The sequence below is a fragment of the Benincasa hispida genome, chromosome 3 (genome assembly GCF_009727055.1).
Source record: "Benincasa hispida cultivar B227 chromosome 3, ASM972705v1, whole genome shotgun sequence".
NCBI lineage: Eukaryota > Viridiplantae > Streptophyta > Magnoliopsida > Cucurbitales > Cucurbitaceae > Benincasa > Benincasa hispida.
Genome location: NC_052351.1, coordinates 25,765,724 through 25,789,359, shown reverse-complemented (window position 1 = coordinate 25,789,359; position 23,636 = coordinate 25,765,724). Strand labels below are relative to the sequence as shown.

The window sequence follows — 23,636 nt, the reverse complement described above, 5'->3', positions numbered from 1 at the left end:
CTCTCATTCAAATTGGGACCGTTCTGAGTTAATCTTACGCTCATTGACTCCGAAATTGAAGCAATCCCCCCCCATCTCTCTCTCATTATTCATCTGTTCGAATCCGGATCTGCTGCTTCCCACTTCATCTCTTTCTCTCTTCTTCACACTCGCTCTGTATCTTCTCAGCTTCCTTCCAACGCGATGAGGAAAGGAACTAAGAGGAAAGCCACTAAGGAAGAGGCTGACTGTCCGGAGAAGGAGAACCGTAAAGAATCCACCTCCGGTACTGCAGCCAATCGACCCAAGCGAGTCAAGGCTTCCAAACCTCACTCCGTACCGGAGTACTTGGAGGATATGCGCAATTTGGTATCATTTTCACTCTGCGTTTCGCATTTCAAGTCTTTGGTCTTGATCCCAAACTGGAGGCGTTTTCTCTTCTAGTTTTGGGTTTTTTTCAGAAAAATAGAGTACTTGGAAATCAATGAATATCTAGTTATAGTAGCACAACTTTGTTAAGCTAATAGAACAGTCTAGCAACTCTCCGGAGTGTGCCTCTGCAGTTCGCTTATTTGTGGTAGCTGATAACTACATGTGTTTTCCAACCTCTGGAAGATTGCTGTTGTAATAAGGTTGAATGTTTTGGTTTTTGAGGAGTTTATTGCTCATTCTAAATGTGGTAGATGTGTGCGCTAGGTGCATAGAAGGGGTTCTCCTCCTTGGCTCTTTTGATTTTTGTGCTTCGGTATGTTATCTGTAGTGGATAATGTCTGATCGAGCTTACCTACTTGTCTTCTTCAGGAAGATTTGTGGAAGGCGGCATTCCCCCCCCACCCAATTCTTCTTTGACTATGATGTTGGATGTATTACTCTGTTTATAGTTATTATAACGATGTAAAGTAAAGTTCTTATAATGTTCAGGATGCATTTGAAGAAGGGGGAAAGCTTTACGGGGAGAAGGTCTATCTATTTGGGTCTACAGAGCGTAAGCAACTTAAAATTGGAGCCTTCCTTTTACTTTTCATCTCTTAATCTGAAGAACTCTACGCATCCATTTATGTGGTTTTCTTTTACTGCAGCACAACTTGTTTCTTTCAAGGGAGAAAGTAAAGTTATCTGCATTCCTGTAGTCGTTGCCGTAAGTTGTTCAAAATATTGTCTTATAGTGAATTAACATGTAATTGCTTTTCTGTATTGGCTGGTGTATTTCTTTTCCTCGGGGTAACCGACTGTGGCCACTATTAGATTTTAAGCTGTTAATTTTTATGTTCTAGTAATTGTTAATTGATTTTATGTCCTATAGGTCGTCTCGCCTTTTCCCACCTTCTGATAAAATTGGGATTAACTCTGTTCAACGGGAGGCTGAAGAGATTATACCCATGAAACTGATGAAAATGGGTTGGGTGCCCTACATTCCCCTTGAGGACAGCTACTCAACTGCCTATGAATTTCTTGTGTTGTTTGTGATCCACCTTCGGGATTTCATCCATAACTTCTGTTTCATGGCTTAATGCAATTCTTCTACAGGGATAGGCGAGTTGATAAGCTGAAATCCCAAATATTTATGTTTTGTTGCACTCAACGAAGGTAAATGGTTTTTCCACGAAATATCTTCTTCCATCACATTGTAAGCCCCCTCAAAAGGAGAAAAAAACAAGGTTAAATTACTGAGTCAAGTACTTGACCTTTCAGGCTTGTATCTATTGGTCCTTTAACTTTCAAGCATGTGTCCATAATTTTAAAAAGTATCTAGAGATCCTTAAATGTTGATTTTGATGTTCAATAGTCTTTGAACTTTCAATTTGATGTTTAATGGATTTTTTATCTATTCGACATTTTTTAAAATATGTAAACTTAATATATAAAAATTAACGTTTTGGATCCTATTAAACATAAAGTTCAATTTTGTGTTTATATTAGTTATTTTTTAAAAAAATTTAGGACTTATTAGACCCATAGTTTAGAAAACCTAGTTACACTTTAAAAGTTTATGGACCTATTACATATAAAATTACAAGTCCGAGGGCTGACTAGACAATTTTTTGAAGTTTTAAGATCTTTTAGATACAAACTTTTAATACAGACTTGAAAGTTCAAAATTTAAAGATTAAACTTATAATTTAAGTAAAAAAGGATGACTAGAAATAAAATAAAAAAACCTAATACTTATTGGACAATTAGTTTGTGAATGCTAATTCTCAATCATATGTCGAACCTTTATTGACCGATTCTCCCTTAGTAAATATTGCAGATATAGGTTGCCAGCTACTGATTCCGTTTATTTGCTGGAGAAGTATTGAATTTTAATTTCATTTTCTAATACATGACGATCGATGCTATTACAGGGCTGCTCTGAAGCATTTGAAGATAGATCGTGTCAAGAAATATGAATATTGCTTGCCTTGTGAGTTATTCAGGACTTCCTTTGCTTTATGTCGAGAGTTTGCATACCAATTAGTACCCGTTTGAATCTTCTAGAAGGAAAAAGTAGTTCCATTTACTTCTGTGAGGAGGATGTCCGATTAGGAGAGAACTGGGCTAAAGCAGCTAGCTCAGGACTTGAATCGTTGCTCTTTTCTGGTTCTTCAGGGCACTCTAGCTTTCGTATATGCTCGACAAATGCTTCTTCTTTTGACAGATTTCTACCAGCCCTTTAAGGAAGATGAGCTGGAGCAAAGCATCGAGGTCCAAATAATATTTCCAGCGGAACCTAAGCCAGTAAGATTTTAGCCTGTGATATTATGGGGAGAAACATAATGTTTGTGATTGTTTGTGATATATAATGTAAGATGTCCTTCGCTGATTCAAACTATTTTATTGGGTACGGCAGATTTTCTGTGAATTCGATTGGGAACTAGATGAACTTCAGGTACTAGAAGTGGCCTTCTGGTTTAGGTCTTTGAGAGACTTTTTCTTAGCTATTCCTTTTTCAAATACATTACCACAGATAGCTGTTAAAATTTTGCCGTGAAACTTCTCAAATCTTTTGTAGGAGTTTACAGATAAGCTGATTGAAGAGGAAGAATTGTCTGAAGATCAGAAGGATGCCTTCAAGGTAGTATTTGATGGGAAAAGAAAGCACTCGCTAGTATAAGTTTTGGGTCCTGACTGATAATATTTGAGCTGTCTTCGTTAGGAGTTTGTAAAGGAGAAAGTTAGGGACGCAAAGAAAGCTAATCGGGAGGCAAGTTGTAATGAATATTATTTTTCAGTCTCTCTCTCTCTCCCTCTCTCTGTGTCAACTCTTTTAATGGAGTTTTGGTGATTGTACATCTTTTAGGCAAGGGAAGCTCGTGAAAAGGTGCGCCTAGAAATGAGCGAGGAAACAAAAGCAGCCTTTGAGAAAATGAGGTTCTATAAGTTCTACCCAGTTCAGACACAAGATAGCCCCGATATTTCCAACGTTAAGGTAACACGACAAATTTTTAACGTTGGTTTTGAACGGTCTAATCTCGCTAGGAAATCTGAAACAATCTTCAATACTCTTATTCGGTTCCTTGAGATAACCATATCTTGTGTTTTAATTTTGAACCAATATTTAAAATGCTTATACATGAGTGAAGACTTGGGCCACTTGGCAGAAGGAATTGATGACTTACTGCTGGGCATGACTTTACCATTGACCCATAATTTGTCAAACCCTAAAACCAATGCGTTCCCTAAAACCAATGCGTTAAAAGGGGTTTTGACATGAGAGATAGGCTAGAACTAGTACTACTAGTGGTGGTCCTTAGCTATAAAATCATAATACATACAACACAATCATTCCTGTACATGTTTAGCAAACTTAGTGAGAATATCTTTATCTGAAATGCTGATACTAATCCTTTGCGTTAATTCTGTTTCCTCCGTTGTTGCCTTCAGGTTCAATTCATAAACAGGTATTATGGAAAGGCTCATGAGGTTTTGTGATTTGCGGACTAGAAGGAAAAAAGTTTCTTACCTTGCTTGATTGTCATCCAACCTGCAGTCCAAATATTCAAGGAGTACTTAGTTCTCACTAAGAACTCTTGGAGGGAAATTCGGTGCCCACCCCTCTCGCATATTCCTCGATCGAGGATGCTAAATCAGGCTGTTTCCTCATGACTTTAAGATTAGATCCAGACACCATTTTGCCAGTCGAGGAATGTGTAAAAGTGGCTCTGTACACCCCAACCTACAGTGGGGGAGGGCTTCCTACTAAAGTTTTGGGGAGACCCCTAAAATTTTACCTGTCTTTGACAATTGGGTCGGTCTGTATTTATAGAAACATTAGAATTCAATTGTAGCATCTACTTGCTGGTTTACACTGTAAAACTGTTCTAACTATCAGCCCTTTAATTCTTGTGATAATTACACTGGAAGAATCAATAATTAATATTTGCAGCAGAATTAAAGGGCTTCCTACTAAAGTTTTGGGCTTCCTACTAAAATTTTCATAATTATTGATTCTTACTAAAGTCTAAAGTCTAAAGTTTTGAATCAACTGAAATATTTGCAACATTACAGCAACATTACAATTAAAAAGCAATATTTATAACTACTATGTTTAATTTTAAGCTTTATTCAAACATACCTTAATACATTAGGCATCCTTTATTTACCAATCAAAGATTGATGGTTTAATCTGACTCTACCATTGTTGACTTGAGATAAAGATTAAAGAAAGTAACGAGCTTCAATTTTCAAGTCATAATTACTATGATACAGAGCGTAACATTCACCAATATTTGACAGCCGAAGTGTGAGAGTCAAGAAAGAAATGAAGAAAAATAGAGGCTCAACGTACTGTTGTTATCGTTATTATTCGTACATTAATAATAATAACAATAAATTAGCAATTTAACTCGAAAGCCATCTCCTTTTGGGGCTCCTGTAGATACTAAAAGGAGCTCCTGTAGATACTAATACAAAATAAATAATCCTACAAATCGGATTATACAACAGAACAAAATGCAAAACCCAAAACTTCAGTAGCCGTCTGCTGCAATCATTTCAGTTACCAGAAGAGAAAAATGATCTTTCCATTCACCAACACCTGCAAATGGAATCAGCCCACACAACAATGGCATAAATACAAGCAGAAGGGTGTAGAATACAACACGGCGAAACCAATATGGCAAGATCACATGGCAATTTTTCCTCTGAGAAACCTCAATCGGACCGTGTAGGATCAGAAACAGTGCAGACGTAAAAATATTCGCAAATAAGTGCAATAAGCACAATGTTTCCCAGATCATGAGCCAATGCAATCCGCTTCCTCCCAATGTATCTATGCACAACTTTCCAGCAAAACCGCAGGCAACTCCGAGCAGCAAGACGATGAAAGTAACTGGCATTGCCTGGTTTGAAGTTGCTGAGCGTTGGAGAAGCAGGTAAGCAATCGCAAGAATCATAATCACACCGAACCCCATCCGGCTCGCAACTTGAACTTGACATCTTAACATATGCAACCCAGAGTTCAAAGATGCCATTGGATTTGGCATCCACCAAGATTTGGAATCCTGTAATGAGCAAAGAGTCTCAAATAAGTTCGTTGAATGAATGCTTTTAATTCCAACTATATGTGATGAGAAAACACATCTACAAAAAATCATACAGGATGATTCTTCAAAATTTGAAGTAGAAACGATCTGAACTCTGGCTTCTAGAAAATTGTACATGGACCAACAATCAAATTTCATCATAACATATGCAGTTTTCAAGTTGTAGATCTACAAGTGTATGAAAGAAAGAATAACAGGAAGAAGGGGCTACACTTGCCTGGATTGAAGGTGTACAGATTGCAGTAGCTTCAGAAATTCTTTGATATGAGTAAACATATGCTCCGTAAGCAAGGGCCACGGACATTATAAACAAACCAGCAACAAGACAGTCTATGCACTTTCTAAGCAGTTCCGAATATCTCGTGTCTTCTAACTGATTCTTGAACTTATCAGCCTCAAAAGAGGCTTTTGACATGTCCACTGCCAATTTTCTCCTCTCAAGATTGTTTAAGTCACAACCGACTGCAATCTGTGTCTTTATCAAGTTTAATTCCTCCACTTTAAGGTCAAGCTCCACTGTCTTAAGATCATTTGCACGTATCTGTTCGACAACAGATCTTTCAACAGTGCTAGCCGCTATCTCTTTACTATGGTAACCAACTGCCTGTTGGGCAACAGAAACCACATCATTTCTCAGTCTACACAAACGCAACTCACGAGTAAATGAATCAGAAATGCTTTCCTTTACATCTTCAATTAAACTTAATTGATCAACAGGTGCATCTGCCCTGGAATATTCTTCCACAATACATTTTTCCGGACCAGAGCTACTTGCCACATCCCTTTTCCTATCAGGGGTCAGATCTGCTGTGATATTTTCTTCCATGCGTTTTCTGGAGGAATACACTCCATATCTTGCAGATGCTTCACTGATTGATCTTAGAGTTCTCAACGTACTGCCAAATGACTTCTCGAATTTCTTTAAAAACCAATCAAGCTTGTCCCCGAAGACCTGTTTCCATATAACTGGTTAAAGAACAGGCATGTTGAAGGGACTTCAGCATCTTGGACTCTGGGCAATGCTGAATGAATAACAGAGAACATGTAAAAATGAAATAGTCGTCAATAGCTATAGCTACAGATCAAACTTACATTGACCAAAGATTCTCTTATAGCTGAAGTGCATATCTGCAGGAAGAAAAGATGATCTTGCATCATTTGGGTCAATGCATAACGATGACTTCAACAGAAAAAAAAATCAAAACTCAGCAGACCAGATCAACGCAAGTGGATCAAGAATAACACCACACCTATGGCTACAATGTGGGAACTAAGAAGCAAAGCAGTCAAACTATTCATTATAAATACGACTATTTGAATAAGAACATATTAAGATTGATGCACTACTTTAAAATAATTCCAAGGAGTTAAGTGAATATTAAGGTCATGTTTGATAAACATTTGACTTCTGAAAATTAAGCTCACAAAATCTATTTTCACTTATTGATTTTTTTGTTTAATTGTCAACTTTTTAAGAGTGTTTTCGAAATCCAAGCCAAGTTTTGAAAAAAAAAATAGTTTTTATTTTATTTTATTATTTATTTTTATTATTATTATTTTTTTAAATTTGGCTAAGAATTCAAATATTTATTTAGAAAAGATTAGAACCATGGCAAGAAAATGGTGAGAAAACCTAATTTTTTTTTGTTTTTATTTTTAAATTTCAAAAAGTTGCAGAACATTTCACAATTCACTTATTTAACATAGCAATATAGGACATTGAGACCCTGCATACTTTCTAAAATTATTCTTGATATTCATTAACGAATACTGCTTCACATACTGAAAAAAATTATAGGTAAGTTAGCTTCAAAGCTTCTTCAGGCATTCATATTATAAAGAAATGTATCATACCACGGAGAGATGATCAACAGGCATTCTTTCATCAGACATGTCCTGCCTCTCAAGCACCTAGAGTCAAAATAAAAAGAAAAACAAAAAACCACTTGAATATCAACAAACAACTAAAACTAGCAGTTCTCAAAAGCACACAAACACGTAGTGGTTCGTCCTAAAAAACATAATATCATAATATGTTGTCCATGAAATTAATAGCTTTAGCTTTAACTCGTTTACAGACAACTCCATCCATATCCAAAAAATGTATTACATCTAAAGCTCAGTGATAATCAAAGTTCTGCAATTTTAACCATAGTATGAACTAGGAAGCCACTAGATTCGCTTTCCCACTTAAATCAAAGTTCGCAGTCAGAGATAAAGTTGAAAACAAAAAGCTCCCATATCAATTTTAACTTCAACCTATATCTTCTAACAGTAATATGGATAGTTGAATAGACTTATGAACCCAAAAAGAATGCTCCTTTCTTCAGATACTACTAAAATTTGAAGAAATTTATCATGTCACTACTCCTAAAAATATGATGAACAAGATAAACGCTATACAGGGGGGCAAATTAGTTTTCAGAATCTCTCTCATAAAATAGGTCAAAGACACCCATCACTATGTAATTCAGGCCGCATTCAACTTCATCTTAATACGGTAATCAAATTTGCAATCGAATTAAATTTCAACGTTTAAACTTCTTTTTCCAAATAATTTGAAGAAGAAAAATCATAAATGATGCATAATAGATTGAATTATGAGAATCTTGACCGTTTAGAAGCATGAAAACGAAAACAACACAACCAAGAAGCAAAATTTCCCCTAGCCTGAGAAACCCCATGAAACAGGAAAATAAGACGGAACCTGAGCAACAAAAGCTGCGAATGACACTCCCAATAAAAACGCCACATTTTCAAAATCGCCATCGATACGGCGCGGATGAGCAATTAAAACCTTGGGGCGTCGGCGTTTGCAATTGACGCCTTTCTGCAACAATCTCGCGGGCGAAGAACAAGAAGACGACGAAGACGGAAGTTCTTGGACGTTATCAATGACAACCCTTTTCTTCTTCTTCTTCTTCCTCCTATTGCGATTTGAGCACGGCAGAGGGTCGTAAAGCGTTCGGGTTGAGTTCCCCGGAGATGAATCAACCGCCGCGATTTCTTCGCGGTCGTTGTCGGTGGTTTCGTCAACGAAGGCGCTGCAACTGGTTGCACTGATAGGGGGCTCATCCATGGCAAAATGCAGACGCTCGGTTACCGACTTACCATATACTGCGTCGATACCAACCCGACTGGGAGAGGAAGACGAAGCGTATGATTTGAACATTCCCTTTTTTTCCTTTTCCTTTTTCTTTTGAAACCTTCTTGAAATACTTTTTAGGTTAAATAATAAATAATTGTTTCTGAACATTACACTGTGTCAATAATGTCTTTTTATTAGGTTAAATAATAAAAAAAATTGTCTTTGGGCATTAGGCTTTGTGTCAATAATGTCGTTTCAAAAATATTTTTAAATATTTAAAAGGAGTTGAAAAAATATGCTTACCATTAATTTTGAATTGAAACTATTAAAATTTTATTTTAAAACTATATCTGAACTTTCGAAACGTTTCAAACATACCTTTAACTCAATAAGAGTTCAAAAATATCTCCACGGTTAGTATTTGAATAAAAATCATTTAATTTCTTGTGATAAAAATGACTTTAGAAATAAATTTTTTTGAAATACTCATAGTGATCAATTTGTTTAAAGTTTTCTTAAGTTCGAAAAGAACCGAGATATTCTCATTTTTTTCATATAGGTACTCCCATACATCTCTTAATTTTTCAATTCTTAGCCTACACCAATTTTCTCAACAATCAAAATAAAAACCAAAATTTCAAGTTAAAACATAAAATACCCAAAATTTCACAAAATTCCAAAATCAAAATCTACTCTTGAAACATATCAAAACGGTAAATAATGAAATAAAAAAAGAATCAGCCTAAATCATATTGGTTCTTAGGAATTTAATATTTATTTTAGTTCTTAGATAGGCTATCGAGCAAAAGAAGCTGTCGGGATGTTTCAAATGCAATTCAGGCTTAAATGGAGCAATTAGCAAGCAACAAGAGGTAAAACGGTTAAATCGAGCAAGGGAAGGCACGGTGTTGTGCAAGCGCTATGACACTTGTGTCTCGTGCCATTCACAGAGATAGTCTGCTAGGCAAGTGTTGCAAAGTTGCTTTGCAACACCGCAACGCTCTCCATTTCATATACACGCATGAAGAGGCACTCCTTCCAATTTGCTCTCTAAGGCGCTTCGTGAGGGGGCTTTCAACGTCGCAGTGTTTTGGTATATTTTGGTTGTTGAGAAAATTGGTATAAGCTAAGAATTGAAAAATTAAGAGAAATATGAGAGCACCTATATGTACGATAAATAATCAAATATTTTTTTTTATTTGACTATTTATCGTTTTAGTATGCTTCTAGAGGAGATTTTAATTTTAGAAATTTGTGGCATTTTGTGGTATTTTATGTTTTAACTTAAAATTTTAGTTGTTGAGAAAATTGATATAAACTAAGAATTGGAAAATTAAGATAAATATAAGAGTACCTATATGAAAAAAATGTGGTTCTTTTCGAACTTAAGAAAACTTTGGAGTTTCAATTGATACAACTCTCAAAGTTCATGAATTAAAATGATACAACCCAAAATTCAGAGTTTAAATTGATACAACCCTAAAATATAAGAGATATAAATTGATATTTGTCCTATAATTAATGTAAGTAATGGATAAGGTGTTTGGGGCGTGTGTTAAAAGAGTGAGAAGTAGAAGTTATTTTAACTCATGTTTTACTATGGTAAAATAGCAAACTTTTCCTCCAATATTTCCAATAACTCCACAAATAGATGGTCATTTTCGTTGACCAACTTTGTGGCCAAATCTAGAAGATCAACTTTCGCAACTAACTCCGATAGCTAACTATAACGATCACCTATGTGGTTTACTCAGGTGAAGACCACATATGACCTCCAATTTTAGTGACAACCACCTCTGACGACTCCTTTAGGCATCCAACTCCAATGATCACATATGGCGACCAATTCATGATGTTTGAAAGTATTCTCTCATAATAATTTGTAATTAATACTTTGCGTAGCGAATCAAACAAACTTGTGTAGGAATCAAATAGAAACTAGATTCAAAACAATAGAAAATATATTTCCCCCTTCTTTTTCATACTCTCTTTTTCATATTAGTTCTTAGAAAAACAAAATCAATAAAAGTAAATAAATCCACAAACTTATAGATTGTAATGGTTAAAATAGGGATTCAAAACTACCGTGCGAACGATAGAAAATAACATATATAAAAAAGGTAGGAAAATGATCATATTATATATATATATATATATAATAGGTGATATTATTATAGGAACCCACACATTTTTTATATTTTTATCTAGTTACAAAAGAAGAAAATAAATTCAAATACAAACAAACATTGAATGAAAATAAATTCATCAACTGGTATAGGGTTAGCTATCCGCGATTGCTCTGGATCGATGCAGCAATTTTAGCGATTCACCTACAAATTCATTTTTTCGCTCCGTAGAATAAGCTCTAGAAATCATAAGGTCTCGATCTTGCAATTTCTGTGAATTGTCCTCATATCGTCATAGAATCTGATTGTCTTCAAGTGATCAATTTAATTTTGGGAAAATTTGTTGTTGATGCTGAAATTTGTTGCTTTCACTCCAAAATGGATTTGAGTCGTGTTTTTTCCTTTGTCCAATGTTCTTGTAATGCCCTTGCTTATTCCGTTGATAAGTTTGCGAAGACTTAAACTAACGGTCCAACTTCTAAGATACTTGATAAGGCCATTATTTCATGCATGCATAAACGTGTACATAAACATTTGCATTTAAAACAAGAACATATTGTTTTATTGAATAAAGAATCAAAACAAAGTTTTTTGCTCAAATTTTCATAACATCTTGAGTAAGGGTACCCCTAAAACATAAAATTTAAAATAAGGAAAATTAACTGGAAAAAAAAAATCCCTGAGATCTAAACTCTATTAAGATCAAGTTCATGAAAAGGAAACAATAAACCCTGAAAATGACACAAAAACTCATATGCGAAAGCGTCTGACTATTCCATTTGACATTATCGCAAATTCCTCTTGTCAGTTGTCTGAGTATCCTTGCTTTTACCTAAAAAAACATATAAACATAAATGTTGAGTATAAAATATCCAACTTCCATTAATTGTTGGTCACTCCATTAAAGACCGACAACTGCACTCTTCGCACTACAAATATATTTCTGTGTCCATTGAATATAACCAGAGCGATGACCTTTCACAAATTGCTCGTAAGTATAGCTGAGTCAAAATTATCGTTTTGCTCCCGTAGTTACATCTAACTCCTTAAATACCACTGATCCCTTTAGTGAACAATAAGTCATAGTCCAACTATGACCAAACCTTTATTGAGCCAAGAGATGGTGTGACACCACATTGTTCAAGCCTCGGAATCAGCCATTAAGGAATCAATTTATCTACTTACCCCGACATTAGGGAAGAAGTGAATTCCGTTTTGTGTAACAGTGTTCCCAGCTCTCCAATTAGACGAATTCCCAAAATGGTAGGCATATTGAGTCGGCAAAGGACCGCCTTCATAGGCAGGAGTTCACAACTCACTCGAGATTCAGGTTATGCCACCTATGGTCATCCTAGTGAAATGTAAGTCTCTACTATTAACGGTGTTATATAATGAGACTATTCATTTTGTGGTCCGGTCTTATACAAACCCTTTTGTATAGAAAACCCTTGCTCACATGTCTCTACATGAATGATTACGATCAGATCATTTGTAGAAATTTACGTTGATTGTAACATCTACAAAGCAGGTCATATTCGTAGTGTCACCAGGATAAGGTACCCAACCTTATCCATCTACTATAGATCGTTCAGGTTATCACTTAAACACAATCCACCTGTATGTCTCTACATACATGTCTAAGCTAGAAAAGATAATCTTGGATATTTGTTTATTGACTTGTGGGTTAATACTATTAAATGTCGAATAAAATACCTCAAATTGTATTAAATAAATAAATTATTTATATAATACAATTACAAACTACATGACCCACAAGATTTAGAGCATCAACCCCAACATGTCAAACATGAAACTGGACCTGTTGGTCTACTGAAATAAAACATGCATCTGGCGAGACGGTAGATCACCTTACTGATCTAGCATGCATCACATGTTCGAGTTGATGCCCTAAATCTTGTGGGTTCTGTAGTTTATAATTGTATTGTACAAACAATTTATTTATTTAATACAAATTGAGGTATTTTATTTGACATTTAGTTGCATTAATCCACAAACCAATAAACTAACATCCAAGGTTATCTTGTAGCTTAAACATGTATGTAGAGACATACAAGTGGATCGTGTTTAAGTGATAACCTAAATGGTCTGTAGTAAATGGATATGGCTGGGTACCTTGTTCTGGTGATACTACGAGTATGGCTCGCTTTGTAGATGTTGTCGTAAAGTGCTACAAGTGATCTGATCCTGATCATTCATGTGGAGACATGTGAGCAGAGATATTCTATATAAAGGAGTTTGTATAAAACTGGACTACGAAATGACTAGTCTCATTATATAACGTCGTTCATAATTGAGACTTATATTTCACCAGGATGACCATAAGTAACATGAACTGAATCTTGAGTGAGTTGTGAACTCTTGTCTATGAAGGTGGTCCTTTTATTTGTATGAGTGAGAGTGGCCAGATCGCCGACTCAATAAGCCTACCATTTTGGGGATTCGTCTGAGTGGGGAGCTGGAAACACAGCTACACAAGAAGTAATTCACTCATTCCCCAATGTCGGGATAAGTAGNTGAGTGGGGAGCTGGAAACACAGCTACACAAGAAGTAATTCACTCATTCCCCAATGTCGGGATAAGTAGATAAATTGCTCCCTTAAAGATTGATTCTGGGGCTTAAACAATGTTGCGCCATATCCTCTCCTTGCCCGAGAGGGGTTTGGTCATAGTTGTACTATGATTTATTGTTCATTAGAGGGATCAGCGGTACTTAAGGAGTTAGATGTAACTACAGGGAAAAAACGGTAATTTTGGTCTAGTTGTATTTACGAGCAATTTGTGAAGGGTCATCGCATTGTGATTGGTTATATCCATTGGACATAGAAATATAATTGTAGTGCAAAGAGTGTAGTTGTCGGTTTTTAGTAGAGTGCCTGACAGTTAAGGATGGTGAATAATTTAATTAAAGAGTTTAATTAATTATTCACGTACTGTTGATGCAGGTCCAATAGGTCTCCTCTATAGCTCAACGAGGTATTTATGAGAATCAATTTTGAATTAATTTAAAATTTTCAAATTAATTATATGTGATATAATTATTTTAATTTAATTATATATGATATAATTACTATAATGTATTTGATACATTATAATATAACGTTTATTTGAGAGAAATTAAATATTTGAATCATATTAATTATGTGAATTGGATTCATATAACTAAGATTTATATTAAATGTCGTTGTTGAGAGAATTAAACTATAGGTTATATTGTATTTGATACAATATTAAACTATATGTAATATGTTATAGTTGATATAACATATAGTTTAATATATATTACACGATAAAATGGTTATTATATAAATATATATTAAAGTTAATTTGATTTATTTAATTTTAATTTTTTGAAAATAATTTTAGGGAGGGGGTTGTAACTCTCTCCCCCTTTTCTCTCTACTACATTAATGGAAGCCAAAGAAGTGGGGTTGAATCAATTCTTCATCTTCTTCATCCTAGGGTTAGGTTACAGAAAAGTTCTATAATATTCTCAAGCTCTCCCAATCACTCTTTCTTTTTTCTTTCTAAATTAATTTTATCCATCACCAAAAAGCCAGAGTCCACACACTCATGGATTCTCATCCCAGATAATACAAGGGAAACCATTTTGGTGGTGGCCATTTGGAAAATTAAAGTTTTTCAAGTTCGTGATTTTACAGTGAAGAGGATATGTGAAAAAAATGTTCTTTAATGGTAAGTTTCCTTTTCCTTATTCTCTTCTTCATTTTTTCGAGCATGCTGTATTTTTATATTAATTGTATGACATTCTGTATGTTTCTCTGTAAAATTAAATGTTCTGTAAATTTTGGGATTTGGTTCCGATCCCATTTTCGCTCAAGGACCTTCAATAGTTCATACATCACAAACATAAATCTCATAAGTGGTCCCACAATACAAATTATAACATAATGTATAGTTTTAACATGCTCATAATCCTCATAGTTTTCATGCATAAAAAAGGGTAACACATATTCCAATTCATGCTACCAAAATCCAATAGATTACATGATAATTCTGAACTAGGACACCTGGCACGAAGGCACGGTAATAGTATCACTTACCACAGTAATAAACCAAATAAAATAAAACTAACCACGTAAAATTATTGAATCCGAAACCACTTCCTAAATCAGGAACCAAACTTAAAGTTGACACTTAATGCCCAAATTCAAACATCAAATTAACCAAATAATCCTTAACAATACCAAATAACCTTACCCAAAGTGTAACTAAAATCCAATCCTCTTTCACTCCAAGTAATGAATCCAACCTAGACGAATATAAAAAATTAAGGATTAAAACCCAACTTCTATCCACCAAAATTGAACCAAAAAGGCCAAAATATTGTGGGTAACAATGGAACAAACCCAATATCTATTGGGCATTCAAGATATACTTCTAATACTTACCAAATTCTTATTGAAGTCAACCTCAACCCGCTGGACAACACACTATTATTCTTCAAACTTCAAATCCATCCTCAAAATTTGAACAGAAATCAATTAAAATGTTTTGATCTTGACGCAAACTGAACACTAAATAGGTGATGGATTTTGATGCTATTTTAATTCTAAGATTCATTTTAGTAATGGATGCGAGATTTACACTTTAAGTGAAACGACGTATGCGATGAATGTGAAATTCAAATAAGAGATGGTAGGGTCGAGAAGAAAAATATTCACTAACACTCCCTCAACGAATATATAACTCATGCATTCAAGTAGTACACTCAATATTATAATATACATCTTTCAGTGTACATGGCCATAATACCCTATTTCTAGGACGCATGTGATGAGTGTATATTGCAAAAGATATTTCTTTATTTTTAAAGAACCTCTCTTCTTGTTTTATGAGTTCTAAATCTCTAGTTCTTTCAAACCTAGATTTAATCTACTTAGAATAATCTCTCGAGTTATTTAAGCGTTTCAATAAGTATACATAAAACAAGGAGAACGCATGGTTTAAATATTGCTTAATTCATGTTAGCCAAATGCTTCTCGACCCTTAAATGGTTTAGGAACTCATAATAAGAATAGAAAAGATGGATGAGGAATGAATAGAATATGTATTTATGTTGAGGAAAGAGGTATTTCAACGTTTATGCAATATAAATACACTGAGATAAGGAAAGAGAGATAGAGAAACAAGCCATGGTGTGCAATTTCTTGCTTTCTCCGACTTTATCAACGACTGCTTCACTGGGAGTGTTGAAAATGAGGTTCTTCTTCTGTCTCTAGAAGTGATTCTTGAGTTTTCCCTCAAGATTTTCAAATGGTGGAAAGCAGAGTGGAACTTTTGCAGAGTTTTCTTTTGATTATCCTCATGTCTTTTGGATGGTGATTTCATGGCATACTTATAGGCGTTCGGAGGATTATCCTCGTGTCTTTTGCATGACAATTTCATGGCGTATTTATAGGCATTCAAAGGCAACTTTTCCTCTTTTACAAATGATTGTGCTGATAAGGTGCATTAAATTCCATACCCTGATGCGCCGCCTGCTGCATGTCAGAAGTTCATTGGTTCTACAATGAAGCTTTCTTATCAGCTACCATCTTGACCTTTGATTTAACTTCCACCGCCCACTCGTCATGTCGTATCTCATCGCCTGAAGCCACCGACTTGGGCAACTATGTGATCATATATTAGCATTGAGACACATGTGTTCACATCGGTAGATTTTCTGCACAAAACAAAGCATGATTTTTAACCTTTTGTAGATAGATTAGGTTGTGTGTGTGTGTGATCGCATGATGCAATTATTTTCATGAATTCCTTATCAAGTTTTCACATGTTCAGGGCTTTTTCTTATTTTTTTTAGATAAAAAAGGTAGAATAACTTGTATTTTTACAAGTTATCACTAACCATAATGACTTTGCAGCTTGCAAACCGCTCGATAACGCATCCCGAAGGCAAGCTAGAGCATATGTTAATCAAGGTAGACAAGTTCATATTTTCAACTGATTTCATCATCCTTGACTATGAAGTTGATAATGACATCCACATTATTTTGGTCGACCTTTTTTGTCTACCAAAAGAGCGTCGATTGATTTGCACGATGCCAAGCTAACAATATGAGTCGATGACCAAGAAGTCAAGTTCAATGTGTTTAACGCATTGAAATACCCTGTGAGCTAGAATCTTTCCAATTTGTGGAAGAAGTTGAATTAGAAGATGAGTCTGATGAAGATGAGATGGAAGTTTTGAAGCTGAGGAAAAAAAAAAATCGAGTGCGATGGAAGACACTTGTGCACTGATCGCAATGACTATAAAATTCGAACGACTAGACTTAAGCAATAAAGAAATGACAAAAAGAAAACCCTCTTTTGAGGAGTCTCTTGCCCTTGAACTTAAAACCCTACCTTCTAACTTGAAATATGCTTATTTAGGATATAAGAACACTCTACCTATTATTATTTCCTCTACTTTGAGCCCTGCTGATGAAAATCTTATTTTGCAAGTGTTAAGGAAATATATTAGGGCTATCAGATGGACGCTTGCTGACATACGAGGAATCAATCCCACATATTGTAGGCATAAAATCCATTTGGAGGAAGGAAAGGAAGGTTCCATTGAATGTCAATGCAGGCTGAACCCCATAATGAAAGAAGTTATGAAGAAAGAGATAATTAAATGGTTTGACGCAAGAGTCATTTACCCTATCTCTGATAGTAGCTGGGTGAGCCCTATTCAATGCTTTCCAAAGAAAGGAGGGATGACTGTAGTCGGCAATAGTAAAAATGAGTTGATCCCAACCAAGATAGTAACAGGCTAGCACATCTGTATGAATTATAGAAAACTAAAGCTTGCCACGAAGAAGGATCATTTCCTTTTACCCTTAATTGACTAGCTATTGTATAGATTGGCTTGGAATGAATTCTTCTGTTTTCTCGATGGGTACTCAAGGTATAACCAGATCATGATTGTGCCCAAGGACCAAGAGAAAACAACTTTCACCTACTTTTATGGGACATTTGCACTTCGGCGCATGTGTTTGGTCTCTGCAATGTGCCAAGTACATTCCAACGATGTAAGATGGCCATATTATTCGACTTTTTAGAGCAACGGTGGAAGTCTTCATGGACGACTTCTTAGTCTTTGGTGTTCGTACAATGCCTGTCTCTTAAACTTGGAAGTTTTGTTGAAAAGATGCGAAGAGACTAACCTTGTCCTCAATTGGGAGAAGTTCCACTTCATGGTCGTTAAGGGTATAGTGTTAAGACATAAGACATCCAAGGCAGGGCTAGAAGTGAATCAAGTGAAAATTGATGTCATTGTGAAATTGCCTCCTTCTGTTAACAAGAAAACATTGAGAAGTTTCCTTAGGCACACAAGCTTTTATAGATGGTTTGTTAAGGGATTTTCTCAAATCGTCAGACCCCTCGACACGCTGCTGGAAGCTGAAGACCATATATCTTCTATGAAAACTCCTAACAAGTAGTTGACGCTCTGGAGAATGCATCAACAACTGCACCATATTGGTTGCTTTTGACTAGACGCAACTCTTTGAGCTTATGTGTGATGCATCTGACCATAAGAATCAATATTTAAGATACAACCTAAAGGGTCTATAGTATAGGGATAAGGTTGGGTACCTTATTCTGTTAACACTATAGATACGATCCACTTTGTATTTGATACAAACACAATGATCCAACGCATTCATGTAAGTGACATGCGAATGAAGGTATCTTATGTAATGAGTTTACATAAGATCAGACCGTAACATAGTAACCACTAGATGTAACACTGTTGACTACTGATAACGGGCATAAATGCATGTTATCATAGCACTAAGTTCTTAAACAATGTTGGATTGCGTTGATGAAATATGTTAAATTACGTCCACTAAGCATATATTCTATAATATTGCGGTCGCATGTGTCAACGCATTAGAGCAGTTGATCTTTACATTTTTGTGCAGAATGTACGTTAATGCAATGCAGAGATTGCGATCATAAGCATACATTGGTCGAGCGCAACTTCACCGTAAGACTTTGCGTTGATCGTGCTCGCAAACATTCGCCCAAGAAGAATCATCACAACTTGGTCAGCGCAACATGGTGAGTGCATCCGGGTGAAAGGACAATTAAGAGCGATGGGATAGAAAGCTGACGGCAGTCGGATCCAAATTAAGTTGACAGCCGATAACGGTCACGAAGTACATTCAACTTTATCAGTGACAATTATCCGGCGCATCAGTCAGGAATTAAAGTTGTCCCATCTGTACAACCGAGAGAGAGAATCTGCCTCACCATGGAAACTCTATAAATACCAAGCGCATACTTTAGAAAAGGGGTTAAGCAGTCAATTACTTCATCACTTTACAAGTTCACATCTCTGTCCATACTCTTCTTTCATTTTAAGGCAGACGCGAGGAAGAAGGTGTGCCGATAGATCGTTCCGACAAGCTTGGGAATGCACCGGAAGCGCCAAGACAGAGAGAGGGCTGATGCCTGCGGAAGCGAGAATATTTGTAGATCAGAATAGAGATTCAGTGTAAAAAGCCTCGGTCAGCAAGGAATTTCTACCAGACTCTCTACCTTTATTTTTCATTATTATTTTGTACTCAAATCAGTTATAAGAATGGAATGTCTCTCTCTATATCTGTTCACTCTCTGTAATTCATGCATGAGTAGTTAAATTAGTTGAATGGGTTGAGAAGCATTTAGCTAGCACAGCTAGGGAATCTTCATTCTTTGCGGTTATCTTGTTTATGTATGCTTCATCCGTCTATTAGAGATACTCGGGAGGGTAGTCTAAGGACAGGATCTAGACTTGGGAAGGTCAGGTCAGAATCTAGGTTTGGAAGAACCAGATTAGAATGCATAAATGAGAGATAGACATTTAGGAATGAGCACTATTTGTTATTAAGGCATCACATGCATCTTAGCAATAAGATATGATTGTATGCTATCACCTTGCTTTCATGCATTTTACATCAACGCATAGGACAAGAGTAGTGACTTAGGGATAAGCTCTATGGACATTTTGCATTCAACACATGCGTCCTAAACTTAGGAGCATCACATTTACATTGGGAAATGACTTGTTATGCATGGTTGTAACATGATCGCAAAGTTTGACGCATTCCCGAGTAACGCTAGCTAAAGATCTTCTCAACCCGTTTATCGCATACTCATTGCATCTATCAACGCAACTCTCTCTCTCAAATCCGCCATCTTTATTTACTTCTTTTTCATCAACGCAACAACACACTCACACTTTATTTATTTACTTGGTTACCACAAAGTTTTCATAAACATTATCAATGCAATCTATTTTATCAAGTCCTTGTGATCGACCCTGGACTTACGAGGAAACTCAGGAGAATTTACACTTGAATTCTACTGGGGAAACTTGAATGCACAACGCAATCCATCAACGCATATCATCCATATTTTCATTCATAAAAATAACGCATCAAGTTTTTGGCACCGTTGCCGGGGACTTCGACAAAATAGTTGTTAATGGTAATTTTTGTGACTTCTTTGCAAAACTCTCAATCTCTGGCGAACTACGACCCGGAGATTGAGAGAACATTTCGAACGAGACTACGAGACTGCCAACAACAACCACAATCCGATAAAGAAGAGATGGCGGAGCAGCCTGGAGGAGGAGCACCAAATGATAATAATGTCATGACGAATCCGATTCTGTTGGCAAACGATCGCAATAGGCCCATTAGGGACTATGCATCGCCAAACCTCTATGATTTCTCTCTGGGAATCATGAGGCCTGCCCTCGACGGAAGTAGATTCGAGATGAAACCGATGATGCTGCAAATGATCCAGACTGCAGGTCAATTCGAAGGAAGGCGTGGCGAGGATCCGCATGCCCACCTCTGAAGTTTTATTGAAATCTGCAATACTTTTGTGTTCCCGAACATCTCTGCTGAAGAAGTTCGACTAACGTTGTTCCCATTTTCTCTCTATGATCAGACTAGGAAATGGGCTTATTTATTTGAACTAGGAGAGATTACTTCTTGGGAGCAGGTAGTAGATAAATTCATGAAAAAGTATTTTCCACCTACCGAGAACGCAAGACGAAGAAAGCTTATTACCAATTTTGAACAAGATATGGACGAATCACTCAACGATGCTTGTATATTAATGTGAGTATATAATTAATTATAGATGTGATATATAATTCAAATTATGTAAGAGAGTTATATTTGAATGAGATTCAAATATTATATTTATATGAATTAGATTCCTAAATAGATGTATATATAAATATGTGATATTTATATGTTAATTAACTCTATGTTAAATATGATTTAATATAGTTACTTAATTGATTAATTAATGGCTAATTAATTAATTATGTAATTATAGAGAGGTGAAAGAATATAAACATGTGATGTTTATATATATATTAATTAATTAACCATATATATTAAATTAGATTTAATGTATGATTATTTAATTAACTATTTAATTAATGTTCCAGTTGATTAAATAAGGAGTTATTTAACTAATTGACACCAAGGGTAAAAAGGAAATTACTTGGAAAAGGGGTACCCCTTCTCCTTATATAATCATCTTATTAGCCCATTTAGGGTAAGTGTGGTTTTTATGAAAAACTTACCCTAGCCTCCACAAAAATATTTTCCTCTCTACAATTCCTCTCTACAATCTTCCTACCTCTTCCTCTTCCAAGGCCGGTTGGAGATCACTCATCCAACTCTTGGAATCCTTGAGAATAACAAGGTTATTCTTGTGGTAGTATCGGTGATCCTTAAGAACACATTCGTACGAAGATCCAGAGGAATTTCGAGGAGCTTGGGAATTTACAAAGGTAACAATGATTTTTCCCTTTTGCTACTCCTTCATAAAGTATGCTGTAAAATTAAATGTATGATGTTTATCCTTTTATTCTATGTTTTGCTTGTTGTTTTTGATTCTTATAAAATGAAAAAACCAAATGCAAAATGATCCTAACACTTCTGCTGAGGATTCAATCCCTACAATTGGTATCAAAGTCAATTTCTTGCATTTTTTTTTCACATTTTGGAAACAAAATCAATGTAGAATGGTGGGTTTATAATCTCTTTTTGAATGAAGGTTTCCAATATTGGATGTTTACAATTTTCTCCACTTAAGTTTACATTTTAATCTAATTAAAATGTAAGGGCCCATCTTTTTGGGCATTTATGTTTTCCTATCGAGTCTGTAAGTCTGTGTCGATCGAGGAACAATAGTTGCTCAAGAGATCGGTGAGAAAATGGAGCTTTTCGATCCAAGTTCGAGGCAAAACTAAGTAAAATAGAACATTCTGGACTGTAGCATCGCAACGCTGCTATCAAAGCGTTGTGATGCTAGGGGTCCAAGGGAGAAAAACATTCATCCGTAGAGTTGCAATGCTGCCACTTAGCTTTGCAACGCTCCGAACTTCTCAGGCGCGTACGAGTGTCTGGCGATCGTGGGTTCGAATCTCAATTCCATGTTTGTAGCTGTTTTTTCTTTTATTATGTAATTTTATTTATTTTTATTAACTAAATTACTAATTTTTAGGGCGTCAAAATTTTGGTCCAATACTTGTTGTTTTAATTTTTTGTGCATTGGATGTATGTTTAAATTAATGTTTGAACTTATATTACATAATGTATGTCATATAGATTCAAAATCTCACCTTAAGATAAACATATTCAAGCATCATGATTAAATATAAGTGTTATATTTTATGGATGCATGATTTTACTAGCATGCTCATGCATCATAATATAAGTGTTGTATTCTTTTGATGTATGATTAATTAAGCATGTTCATGCATCATACAAAGTTATAAATGTTATAATGTATGGTGGATTGATGAATATGCATGTTTATTTTCCATGGATGACAAATATAATTATTATAGTTTTCCAATGAAAATGAAACATTGCATTGAGTATGATACCACTTGGATAAATATAAGTGTTATATTTGATCGACGTCGTTAGATGCAAATTATAGGTTTTAATACTACATTAAAATATAAGTGTTATGTTTAATAAGATAGATTAAAAACTATAATCAAGAGTTGCATGCAAACTTAGGTCCAAATTATTTTTAAATGGTTTAAAATTAATTCAACTAGACCTATATTGGAAGTATTTCTAATGAGATTAGAAATAGGTTAATCTTTTAATTTGTTTTAATAGAATTAAAATGAATTTCATTAAAAGATTAAATTTATAAAATAATTGCCCATAAGGGATCTTTGTCTAAGGAACGTTCTGTCTAGGCGAGGGTATTTAAGCTGATGGAAACGTAACACCTCCACCTGGGAATCAAACTGGAAGGTGAATTGGATAAATATTTTATAAACATGAAATAGGTGATTGATTTTATTAAAGAGTTAAATAAAAGAAACCAAATATTGTTAAAATATTCAATACAAGTGTATATTGAGCAAATTAAGAAGGACTTAGATAGATCCATTAGTAAGAGTTTAACTAAATATAATAAAATCCTAAAAATAGTAAAATACTTTAGTGGGCAAAAAATGGTATGTGGGATATATCAAATTTTTAGCCCTTACGTCCTTAAGAGTTCACATCGTGAAATCTATACTCGGCTTCATATCACCCAGAGCGTGGTCTCCCTTCGGAAAGTGTTTGCACCGGTCAATACCAAGGTGAACAGGGAAAGTATTCATAGTAAGTGGGAGAAGGATGCATGCCAATGTATCCTACGGTCTCCTCTATTAGGTTGCACTGTGAGAGTCCTATGGTCCACCTGCTTGTCATCCTGGAGTGATCATCCCTTCGAAGGGCTTAATCATAGGATTCGGAACAAAGCAAACTCCAGTAAAGGATAGAGTTTCTTAGGTTAATCTTCAACAGTTATCTTTCCTTACGGTAGCCTGTTGAAGTGTACCTATGGGATCTGAAAAATGGTAGGGTCACACTT

The 23,636-nt window shown here is 35.4% G+C and overlaps 1 protein-coding gene and 1 pseudogene across 3 annotated transcripts; one reads left to right on the top strand and one right to left on the bottom strand.

Moving 5' to 3' along the window:
* The first annotated feature begins 26 nt into the window (after positions 1 to 26).
* On the top strand, positions 27 to 4,350 carry LOC120072647 (annotated as a pseudogene).
* A 353-nt stretch (positions 4,351 to 4,703) lies between these two features.
* Positions 4,704 to 8,713, bottom strand: LOC120074312 (protein CPR-5). 3 transcript variants are annotated; one of them, XM_039027397.1, is made up of 6 exons: positions 8,212 to 8,713; positions 7,359 to 7,415; positions 6,597 to 6,632; positions 6,187 to 6,456; positions 5,722 to 6,108; positions 4,704 to 5,462 (listed from the first exon to the last, which is right to left on the bottom strand). In XM_039027397.1, the coding sequence occupies exons 1-6, from the start codon at positions 8,674 to 8,676 to the stop codon at positions 4,929 to 4,931; spliced, it is 1,749 nt and encodes a 582-aa protein (XP_038883325.1). In that variant the 5' UTR covers positions 8,677 to 8,713; the 3' UTR covers positions 4,704 to 4,928. The 3 variants fall into 3 exon arrangements, with proteins under 3 accessions (XP_038883325.1, XP_038883324.1, XP_038883326.1); XM_039027396.1 differs by having other exon boundaries at positions 5,722 to 6,456; XM_039027398.1 differs by having other exon boundaries at positions 5,722 to 6,456; positions 6,597 to 6,684; positions 8,212 to 8,414.
* Between the last annotated feature and the right edge of the window lie 14,923 nt (positions 8,714 to 23,636).